Source organism: Trematomus bernacchii, unplaced genomic scaffold (assembly GCF_902827165.1).
Source record: "Trematomus bernacchii unplaced genomic scaffold, fTreBer1.1, whole genome shotgun sequence".
NCBI lineage: Eukaryota > Metazoa > Chordata > Actinopteri > Perciformes > Nototheniidae > Trematomus > Trematomus bernacchii.
The window spans coordinates 7,454,384-7,466,236 of record NW_022987313.1 but is presented as its reverse complement, the minus strand read 5'-3'; the positions used below and the strand labels follow the sequence as shown (position 1 = coordinate 7,466,236).

The 11,853-nt window shown below is 41.8% G+C and overlaps 1 protein-coding gene across 1 annotated transcript; it reads right to left on the bottom strand.

Moving 5' to 3' along the window:
* Positions 1–14: 14 nt before the first annotated feature.
* Positions 15–10,090, bottom strand: pkdccb (protein kinase domain containing, cytoplasmic b). The gene is made up of 7 exons (XM_034124225.1): positions 9,372–10,090; positions 8,616–8,747; positions 6,434–6,705; positions 6,050–6,129; positions 5,631–5,738; positions 2,374–2,550; positions 15–2,021 (listed from the first exon to the last, which is right to left on the bottom strand). Exons 1-7 carry the CDS (start codon positions 9,966–9,968, stop codon positions 1,915–1,917), a joined length of 1,473 nt encoding a protein of 490 aa, XP_033980116.1. The 5' UTR covers positions 9,969–10,090; the 3' UTR covers positions 15–1,914.
* Between the last annotated feature and the right edge of the window lie 1,763 nt (positions 10,091–11,853).

The following is an 11,853-nucleotide window of genomic DNA, read 5'->3' as shown; positions in this document are numbered from 1 at the left end:
AGGTAGAAAGCCTATTTACTGTTGCATAGATAAAGCACACATCTTGTGGGGGATTATTTCCCCCACATCCAACCAGTCCTTCTAGCCAGTCCTGCTGTGTTGGTCCAGTGAGTTGGTTTGTTCTTATCTCATCTGACTCAGACTTCTTATCTCCACAATCAGACTCTAATCAGCCAGCTTTGTCCAGACAACAAGGGACCAACATGAGGCAAACAGGACCCAGAGGCCTCCCCAGTGTCTCAGTCATAAAAGTGTAATTTGTAGAGAAGACGTGCCCTTTCACGTCAGTGGTGGTTGTATGGATGAATGGCAATGGAGTCAACACATTCAAACATATCTCTATTTCATTTCACTTTTGTTTAGTGGTCTTATTTTTTTCTGATAAATGTTTATACTTTATTTTAAATGTCTTCTCTGGTTTTCCCCCCTTTAAACAGCAACAGGAAATATATAATGGGTGGGGGATGCCGTATTACTGAAGTCTGGCTCATATCAGGTCATCACTGGTATTTGGTCTGCTCTTTCTCTCCCACCAGATTCTGTTGCTGCTACAAGTCCTGACTTTACAAATCCTTCAACCTGCCACCCTGCCCTTATCTCAACCTCACCCGGCTCCTCCTGGCATGCACAGATGGCAAGCCCATTCGTGTGCTAACCACAGATTGGGCTCTGATTGTCCTGATGACTGCCTTTGTCTTACAGTAATGCCCCCTCTCTCAACATGAGAAAGGGACGGTAAGTAAGCTAATTTACATGTATTAATTAAGCCTCATAATGAGCTCAGCATGACGGGGCATTTGAATGCATTCCTCTGGTATTGTGCAAACTCTGCGGTGCTCCGTAGGTTTGCAGTCTCACCCATTCAGATGGGAGACAGATTGTAGATGTGGGGGCACGCGAGCAGATAAAGGATTTAAAACACACAAAATCAGGTCAGTTTCACCTCCCCCGCTGACACACACACACACACAAAGGTGCTAATGAGAAATAAACAGGCTGTTAGTTAAAAGGTAGACTAAATGTATTAAAAATGCAAATGAACAAAACAGCAAAAAGTAGAAACAATACATTTATATAATTACAAAATTGTAAAACTGTACAATTACAATAAGTGAAGTATAAAAAAAAGTGAATAATTTTTCATTGAAAATAAAAGTATCACCCACAAGGTGCACGTAAGCTATAATGCACAATCATGTAAGAACAATTACATTTCATTCGATCACATAAATATTTATGAACTAAGCAATATAAACTAGGTTTAAAGAAGTATGTAAATAACAGACTGATCTGGAATGGTTTTAATTATTTGCTCATTGTTGATGTGGAAATGCTTACATGGTTGTTGCCATCTCATACCACAGCGCAGCTAAGCCAGGGAACCATGAAAAAACAGCCGCAACCTCAGCGCATTAACATCAAAGTGTATTTGTATAAGAGCTTGTTTTCTTTTCTCGTCCTCAGGCTTCAAACGCTGAGCTGCAGCCGCTGTTCTTATTACCTCTTTGGCTTAAAAATCCTACTATGGGGACCCGGCCTCACAACGAAAGCCAACACACATGGCAAATATAGGTAGGAAAAAAAAACATGTCGAGTGCACAAGGCTCTCCTTCCTTAATTGTACCTGAAGGGAAATCCCTTTAAATAGTTGGCAGAGGCAGTGAGCTGGCAGGCAGATCAAACAGTCACTGAGCAGAAGCCCTATAAATACATCACATTCACTTGCCTCACTTCAAACGCCTCTTTAGCCCGGCCTCTATACGCTCCTCCTGCAAACCCAGAGAGCCGAGCAGCGTTCATCATGTTCACAAGGAGGAACACAGTTCTCATCTTAAGCGCAATGTTTCGCTAGTTATTTCTCATCCCACTCTGTGGCTGCACTGAAAAAGGAATGTTCTGTTTTTGTTCCTCGCGTCACACTGTGGAGGTTTCAGGAGCTTTGGTTTTCTTCACATACACCTCTGATGTCCCATCGGGCACCAGATGACTGAAGCTGCTCCTGAAAGAGGCCAGGAGGCGACCTGCACAGCACGGAAAAAAGAAAAGAGGAAAAGAGGCATGTTAAACACATCTGCAACATCAATAAAGTAACAGGTCTTGACTTGAGTTCCTTTAACAGAACATTTAAAAGCTTCATCAGATTAAAAGAGCTGCAGCTGAATATGTTTACTCAGCAGTCTTAGTCAGAAGTGATCTTGTGGGTAATTATACATGCTTATTATTATAGAGTAATTTGTGTATTTGGATGATTTAGTTCATGTAATGACTTTCCACATTAAAGTGAGCTGGAACACATGTGTAACTAGCAATGTGTTAAAAACATCTCGAAACAGAATAAAAGAATAGAAAAAGTTTCTCAGTGGCTTTACTAACCTGTCCATGTCTTCTGCCCCGTCAGAGTGAAGCTGTTGCACTGAGAGTGGGAGTTGCAGATGAACGCTGCCTCTCTGGCGCTGTGGACGGACAGCAGGCAGCCCTGCTGGCTGTAGGACGGCCAGCAGCGATACTCTGTGTCCCCCGAGGTCCCCATGCCTCGCATCACGGTGTAATCTAACCACAGAGGAAAAGATGCCACTTCAACACATGAGGCTACTGAAAGATTTCCAAGTGCTCTCCAAGGATAAGATTCAAGTTGAATCATTCTTTCGGGGAAACCAATACTGTGCAGCATCAAATGAAGAGAATACAGATAAGAACATGAAAAAGAACCACAAAAAACAGGTTGAAGGTGAAAATACAGCATATTACACTTTGTCATGTAACTACAGAGCTCTCACTGACTCAGGATAACTAATATGGTTATGATTGACAGGTTAAAAAGGTCAAACATAAATTCATTTATATTCACTTGTTTTTTAAAAGAAAAATGTGAAATCAGTAACAACAGAAGGATGTGTTTTTTGTAATAAAAGAAAGGATGTGTTTCACCATGATAAAAAATACTATAAAGAAGTGATGTAAAACGTACATGTACCACAATATAGAGGTGTTTAGTTATAATTTTAAACCTCTTAAAGCCCTGAGATGTGCCTCAAAATATGTTCTATGTCTGATGCATGTACAAGAAGCTTTAAATGTTCATCTTAATTATAGCTGCTATTTTCTTTTCATTTTCACATGCACAAAAGAAAAAGAAGAAATTCTTCAAAACTGAGAAGCTTGAACCATAAAACCCTTGTAATTTTTGTTTGAATAAAGCTTACGGTAAAATAGTTTTGCATTATACATATTAATGGCCATAACCGTGTGCGCCTATTACGGTCTTTGTACAAATCTGACACCTTTTTGAGCTTTTCTCCAACTAGCTGTTGCTCCATACTGAAAAATCACTTCCCTCCACCTTCCTCCTGCCTAACATTTGCGTCACATTCATCATTATAACTCTTTCAGTCAGACTTCTTGTGGATCTGGCCTTAAATCATCTGCTACACATTAGCAGGAGCCATGAGAAAGAAGCATGCACACATGTGTCCGCATACACACTCTCTCTCTCTCTCTCTCACACACACACACACTCACCAGAAGAGGACAAAAGCCTAGTCTGTGAGTCTGTACGAAGTAGGCACCTCGTTACAAACTGTTAACCTTCCTAAATGGCAGGAGCCGGTGTGAGTGTGTGTGAGGGTATTGTTAAGAGGAAAGGGACACGAGGATCTGCCTTCTGGGTTTGAGCAAAGGGAACAAGGAGAAGGAGTGTTTCGAGGATCCTTCTCAGGGGAGCAAAAAGAGGCCTGTTGGGGAGCTATAGGGTGGCAGGCCTCAGCTGTCGAGGAGACAGAGACGTATGAATATAAGCTCTTTGTGTTTAGGAAGAAGGACGGGAACACAGCTTTGCAGTGAAAGTAATGCGAAGAATTTATTCATGAATGTCAGGACCTAAATGAATTCACTCCTTGCCTTTTTTTACACAACTAAATTCATACTTTTAATTAAATACGTCTTGACCAGATTTTGTTCTCCTCCATCAAATCACAAATGATCTCAGCTGTGGAGAAGCTACATTCACATTACCAATGAGTCTCCATCTGTCAGCAATTTCAAATTAGGACTTGATGAGAGTCTTCTCACACATGCACACATGCACACACACACACACTTGCGATGAGATGTGTTGCTATTTGGCTTGTTTTATCAAGCTTCGCTGGGTCTTTGGCTGCAATTCTGTTTTTGTTCTCTCCCAGAAGAGACATATTAATGAGCCAATGTGTTTTTAACACTAAATTGCACCATCCTTGCTTCTCTCTTCTGGTTGTTTATTCCAATAGCGCAACAGTTTGACATTTTGGGAACATCAATGTTTGCCACTAAGGGAGAGTTACATTAGAAAAAGAATAGCAATCACATGTCTGTATGAGTCTGTATGAATAAGAAGCTAACGCTAGTAGCTAGGTAGCTCGGCTAAGAACAAAGAGTGGAAGCAGCTAGCCTGGCTCCGTCTAACTGTATCAAAGTCCACCTAATTCCACTTTTAAGGAATAATAAAGACTTTGGAGAAAGTATTTCAACAAAAATATAATTTTGTCAACTCAAAAACTAGCTTCTTAGCAGATACTTTGAATTTTGCATAGAGCCAGTCTAGCCAATAGCAACCGTGTTCTGTCCTTGAGATAAATTAGCTGCACATTACATACTACATTAGATACTGTTAGGAGTTGTATAAATGTTCTCATCTAACTTTTAGGAATGCAGTAAATACATGTATTTGCCAATATGTTGAACTATGAATAAAACTCAACCAAGCTAAATTACGGTAAACTAGGTTATACTGAAGTACATTTAAGATGTTAACAGAACACCTCTGTTTTATATATCGCACACACAAATTTTTTGGAGTCTTATCACACACACTTCGCAGCAGCAGGGTTGACTCATGGCACCTCCTTGTTAAGCTAGAACATTCCCTCCTGGTGTCAGCCTCAGCGCCCAGGCCTCTTTACTCTGAATCTGTGATTAAATTCACAAAGCGCTGCTATATAAACAGTCCAGCATCTGGGGGGACGGAAAATCTCACCACAGGAACGCAGCTAGTCATTCTGTTATTAATATTTCATAGAGCTGAGAGGAGCGGCAGGAGGGGGGCCGCAGTGAAGTGAGTGGAGGGAGTTGAAGAGAAGAAAAGTGAAGGACTTTTAGTGCTAATACTGAAAGCATACCAGTAGGCCTACAACTTAAAGTGTATAAAGAAAGTACTTTGTGTGAATATTCTGAAAGTATGTTAACTACTTGTTCAATCCAAAAATGCAAAAGTTGGACAAAAAGTGTATCAAAACAATCGACTATCCTGAAAGGATGAACAGAATAATTCGATGTAATCCTAGCACTGTTTTTTTAAATGAAAGCCGACTGCGCTTTCTGAGCCAGAGACATGCAGGATTAATCCCGCTTTGTTGGTCTTGTCCTCTCATTCCAGCTGCCTAATAAACCTGTCAAAACAGCCAGAGCGGCAGAACAACCCCCCCTTCATTTTTCTAAAGATACAAAATGAAAACAGAGGTATAGACTGTCTGAGTTTTCCCTAAAAAGGGGGGGATAAAAAGAGCCAAGCATTCTCTCCAAGAAGAAAGGAAAAGGGTCTACAAGAGGGCCCACTGTACTTTATAAAAAGCAGGCTTCATTCCACAAGCTCTTACCTCTGATTATTGATGGAGGCAGGTTGTCCAGGTGCAGGCCAGACTTATAGAGCAGGAGGATGTGTTCAAAGGCCTCCAGCGTATGATTGATGTCAGCTTTTAGCTCCCCTGGGCACACAAGATGCATTCAAATCTGATAAAATGTCTAACTGACTACATGCTTATTGTCATACTATCCAATATGAATGATTTGTTTTCCATTAACTATGTTTTTCCTGTCTTATCCGAGTTGTGTGATCTCAACAGATTACAAATTGTTTTCACTACCTTGTAACATGTCATGAAGCATCTTGTCAAGCTCATTAAAAAGAAGCACTTATACTGAGACATGTCATTACACGACTGCAATAATGGAATGATTTGCTTTCTGATCTTCAATAGTGAGCGTCCCGTCATGTCAAGACGTCTCTTATCCTCACCTGTGGAGTTCATGATGTGGTCTACCAGGTGTGTAAAGCCAGGCGGGGCCTGGTGAGGCAGCAGGTAGGTGAAGAAATACCTAAGGCCAGGCAAAGACAACTCAGTCAGACAGACAGACAAGCCCCATCACATAGCACAGAACATGACATGTCTCACACCAGTGTTAAAACAAACAGTCCATAAAGCTGTCTGAGAAAAACAGAAAAGACTACTTAGTTTCCACTGAAACTACCAATTTATTTACCACACCTCCTTCATCAAACCTCACATTTCCAGCTGTATGTCTTCACCAAGACAACGATATTTAAACAATCATCCACGTAGCTGCTGCAACATCCATCCATCACAAGTCTATTATGTCGTAAACGTGTCACTTTTCTTACCTATAGGCGTTGTAAATGTTCCTCTTCTCGTTCAAGCCCTCACACACTCCCTGAGCCGAGCACGGCAGAGTGAAATTTCTGTGTGGAAACTGAAGGGTGCAGTCTGCGTGTGTCTGACAGGAGGTCTCCTCGGCGCTGGCGTCGTCCAGGTCGGTGAGCTTCAGCTCCCCGGACACGGTGACAAACTGCCGGGGCTGAAAGTCCAGCAGAGCCACGGAGCCAAGGGGAGACTGGGACAGGAAGTGGAGGAGCCGAACCAGGTCCAGACACACCTGAGGGAGATTAAAATCAGATGGATGACTAGTTGTTTATGTGCACAGTAACAGGCAAAGGCCAAGTTATCTCATACGCTACGATTGGATTGGGAGGGTTTGCTCATATTTTATTTTAGTGTTGTGTAATGGTTATTTTTGAGTTTTGTTGTTCGTTCCGACACAAAAAACTGTTTACTAGAAGGAAAAACACATCAGTAATTATAATGGAAAACCTGAAATTAGGGATTTTTTATGTTGCATTTATGCTTTAAATAAAGACTTAAATTATTATTTGATGAAAAAGAAAAAACTCAAGGTAATCAATAACTAAAACAATTGTTACTTTCAGCCCTACTTGTAGCCCCGTTTTAGTTTTTGTACTTCAACAGAAATGACTGGATTACAGGCTTCCCTCCAACTTCGTGCCACTTGTTGTCAAATAAAATCCTTTAATAAAATGCTCAGATACCCAAAATAGTTCATGGTGGTCAAGCTGAACACTGCAAAAAAAGGTTAACCATTGGACAATGTAATTAAGTTGACTATATTGCTAAAAATGGTGAAACATAAAAACCCTCTCAGAAAAACATTGCGTTATTCTCTTTTAAGACGTTTCTGCAGCCACATTTGCAAGCCATTTCCTGAGACTGCTTTTATAGCACTCTTTAAATCCTACAATAAAACAGAAAAAGAAAATAAGTAGACTACTAAGGGCAACATAAAGGCATTAGCCACGCACTGACAGAGCATGAAATGATTTTGTCACACTACAAACATAGCTGCAGTGTAAGGTAATGCTCGGGTCTCTTGGACGTCACTTGGTGGGATCGAAGAACTGTAATAACAGGCTGGCTGAAACCGAACACCCCTGGATTACTGTAGCCAGCGCAGATGCAATGTAGCTGAAAGAGGCCGTGCAGCTCCGGGGGGGTATTATGAACGGCTATTTGGGTGATGTAGCAAAATGAGGCCCATAGTTGGGATGATACTTGCAGACCGTGCTGTTACTTTTGCTAATCCGAAAAACAAAGCATGCACGACCCGGCATCCATTCTTTCCTTTCTCTGTTTATTTTGGGTAAATATCATATTCACTGACGTGGAAAGGCATGTAGGTCCCCGTTCCCTGTGTACATGTATGCCAACTACTTTTTTAGTTTTTTATGTTGACATTTATGTACAACATGAAAAGAAAGGCTAAGAACTGTTAACATCTACATCTCAGTCCTACGCTTTTTTATGTTTTACCCTTCTCCTTCTTGGTCCTGATCTGTTTACCTGATTTTCATGTTGGTTGTTTTTATTTCTCGTTTTATTTAAAAAAAAAAAAAAATTCTCTGAGCTTTTTAGTATAATGGCACTTCTATTGTTTACTGTCGGAGTCCGATTTCTATGTACTCATGATTTATCTTTGCATTCTAATTTCTTATTTTCCATTTTTTTATTGTGTTTATAAACTAAAATCTCTTTTAACACGCCCATGCACAAACACACACGCTCGGATCCCTGGAGTGTAAATTCAACCTCTGTTGACTCCAACTGTGAGCATACCTGTGATGGGGGTTGACTAAAACTGTGTGCGTGTGTGCGTGTGTGTGTGTGTGTGTGTGTGTGTGTGTGTGTGTGTGTGTGTGTGTGTGTGATGACATGACATTCCTAGCCTGCAGTGGATTAACTCCAGGACCCATCTCCATTCCAGGCAGGGCCTGATCAAATACACTGAGGGACAGATGTCAGACCTTCAGGAGTTTCAAATGTCCGCCTCCCTCATCTCTCAACCTCCGCCTCTACTGCCAAGAGGAGCGAGAGCCTGCACATCCATAACGTTTCAAATATGTGGCAGAGTTTCAACTTCCCCCGTTCGCAGTGTAGTGAAACGTTTTAAATGACAAGACCATGCGCATCGAACAGCTGAAAGCCGGATCTTACCCGGAATCTGTCCTCCCAGGGGCTCTGGAGCAGCTGGATCATCTGGAGAGGATTCCCCTGCTCCAGGATGACTGTGACTTTCCCCCCCTCTCCTCCTCTTCCTCCAGCATCTCCTGCACAGTGACCTTTGAGCTGCGGAAGTGAAGAGTAACGGTAAGTTAGTCACAGTGAAAGAGAAAAAATTATTTCTGCCTTTTCATATTAGCCTAGAGGGGAATGGGCTCTGTACACTTTAACTGAATCGACTCATGAGCTGTTGGACACACCGCTGTCACACGGCTGCTGGAGTAACAAACTTGTCCGTTTAATTCAAACTAGGTCTAAATTGGGCTGTAATGGCTTGAGTGAATAAACTCTGTGGGGGTTTCAGATGCAACCAGGGATAGAGAGAGGGGACAGAGGCACATTGTCTGCTCTTGCCAAACTGGACCCAGAGGTCAGAAGAGGGTCAGTGAATTTAATTTAATTACATGGGAAGGTTCCTGCAGAGCCAGTGTGGCCTTTCATCCAGCTGTGTGAGACAAAGGGAAATTTGAGAAGGAATATGGAAAATCTTAATAATATTCCAGCCTTAACACCAGTGTTTAATAGTGACCAGAAGTCTCTAATGCAGTACAATGTATCGTCTATAACGTGTCTTTGATATAGACAGAAGTCTTAAATATTCAAGTGGAACAAATATTCAAGTGGAAAAAACCTGTTTTTTTCAAACAGGTTAAATGTAAGCACATAAGGCAGACAGAGGGAGCAGTTTACCTTGATGACGTTAGGATGCTGCAGCCTCTGCAACAGGACTATTTCTTTCTTCAACTTGTAAGAAACAAGTTCACGGCACCCTCGAGGGTCTTTAAAATCCTCCACACATTTTCCCATGTCGATCCCCTGCTCATTGACGAGTTTTAACGCAACAGGCTGACCTCCGGCCAGATTCACTTTGACAACCAGCTTAGTGTATCCAGACCCGAGGACCTCCACCGCCTGCATGTCCACCAGAGACTGGCAATCCATTTCATCCATATGCGCTTTCCTGGAGCCATGCGTGATCTCATTCCAGAGACTGTAATCCAAAGGGGAGTCTTGTGTTTGATCACGTTGGTAAAAACTTTCCCAGGTTTCCTCACCATCAAGTAAAAGCAGCGGAATGATTTCTTTGCGCCTCTGGTTGAGTTGGTAAATCAACGCCCCGCGGAGCGACGCGAACTCCTCCTCATCACCAGCAACAGTTGCATTGGAAAAGTGATATATTCCTGCTCCAAACTGCTGCACGCTGCTAATCAAGAGTGACACCAAAATAGAAAGAACCACGAAAGCCAGGAGGGCTGCCGCGCGTAAAGAGTGGCCCATCCCGGGCATTTCCCTCCCGTGGCACGGCTACTGCTGCTGGAGAGACGCACGGCCGCAGGCTCGGACCTCCGCTCAGCTCAGAGTGAAAGGGCTGCTGACTTCTCTGCTGCAGGAGTGATCAGCTCCTCGTTTCCATCTCCCCGGGAACTCCCTCTAGAGGTGTGTCCTGTCCGCTCGTAACTTTACACCCGCTGAACAACCTCGCAGGAGAGCTCGACCTCATGTTGTCACTCAATCCGCGTGTCAAAGCGCCTTTACGCAGCTGATTTTACAACAGCAATCAGACTCTCCGTCCGCAGAGCATGAAGAAATGCAGCGGCCATTAATATTGTACATTTTTTATTTGACTCAGACACACACACAAAAACTAAAATTAAAAAGAGTTTGAAATTAAACTTTGATTGCAACAAAAATAAAGTATGTTTTTTAATTAGTATGATGATTAATTTTCAATTCACTATGCTTTGTTGGTATGAATGTATAAGTAAAATATGAATTAAGTAATGTTGACATTATTAAGAAAAATAACAATTTCATAAAATCAAGGAAATATCAGGTTCATTTAAACTATAAGCTTATTTTAGCCTTAAAGTGATGTTAAAAATAAAACACCATACATCAAAACATTTCTTTTGATTATTGGATAGACAAAGGAGATTGGAGTACTGCTGTCACTTTTACAATATGTCCAACAGGTGGCAGCAAATCACAAACAACCACTGACGAGATTGTTTTTATCACTGATCAGAACCATTATAGTAACTTAAAACTCACACAGTTTAAAAGTACCCTGCTCTTTGCCTCCATACAGTTCCACTTTTTCAATTTCCTGTCATTATTTTTCCAACTGTGTTTGTTTCACAGATCTTGAGGCTGCACTGAAGCTGTAATGAAGCGTTTCCCTTCGCATCAGAGATCTGCCACAGGAAATTACCATGGCTGTCACCTCAGAACCAGCCAGAGGCCACCCCCCTCTCTTCAGCCTCTCATTATATGTGTATGTGTGTGTGTGTGTTTCCCAGTATGTGCCTGTCAGGCTTTGGTTATGTGTTATTTGGAAGATTTTTTTCTCGAGTGTATGTGTGGCAGCTCAACAGTGTAAGTTAATCAGTGTCTGGAGTCAACAAGGCATTATGTCAGCTGCAAGACAGGCTGCTCAGAAGCCTCCCTGCCAACCATCAACACAGCAGCCTTTGTTGAATCCAAGCACAACAGTGCACAAAACAAACTTGAGAATGGAGATCACAAAGAAAGTCTAATCTAGGAAGTCCACTTATAGGTTTCAGTGCTTTCAGCTGCAGGCTTTAAACATGAAGTCTAAAAATCTCTCCAACTCAGATTCTGACTGATTCCCTCTCTCATAGCAGCTCTGAGTCAGTCGTCTCATTTCACCATGAATCAGTTTTGAATCAATCAGCCAATCACGACTCACTGAAGCACATTACTGAGATACAAATAAAGATATCCCTCCTCCACTGCTTCTCATTTAAAACCATGGATAAGGACTTTGTTCTCTTCCCAGACGTTCTCACATCCTACTTTTTCAGATCTTTGCCTTTATTCCAATAAATCAATTTCCTTTTTACTTTCCTCTGAGGTGGCCCCTTAGACACGAGGGCTCTGCGCCATGATTCATATTTATAACCAGAGCCAGACCAGCGGCCGCCTCATTAGAGCAAGGTCTGCTGTGTTACACTTTCTCCTTTCTTTGGTGCCGGTCAGCTGTGACTCTCACTTCTCTTCAGAAAAAAACCCAAAGTCAAAGACATTTTTCTTTTCCTTTTTCCTTTCTTTTATATTTTTATCTTCCTTATTTAAGAGCTACATTGTCATTCATCATTGAGTAATGACTGCAGGCTTACCACAGGTAATATATTATGATGAATGATTGGCT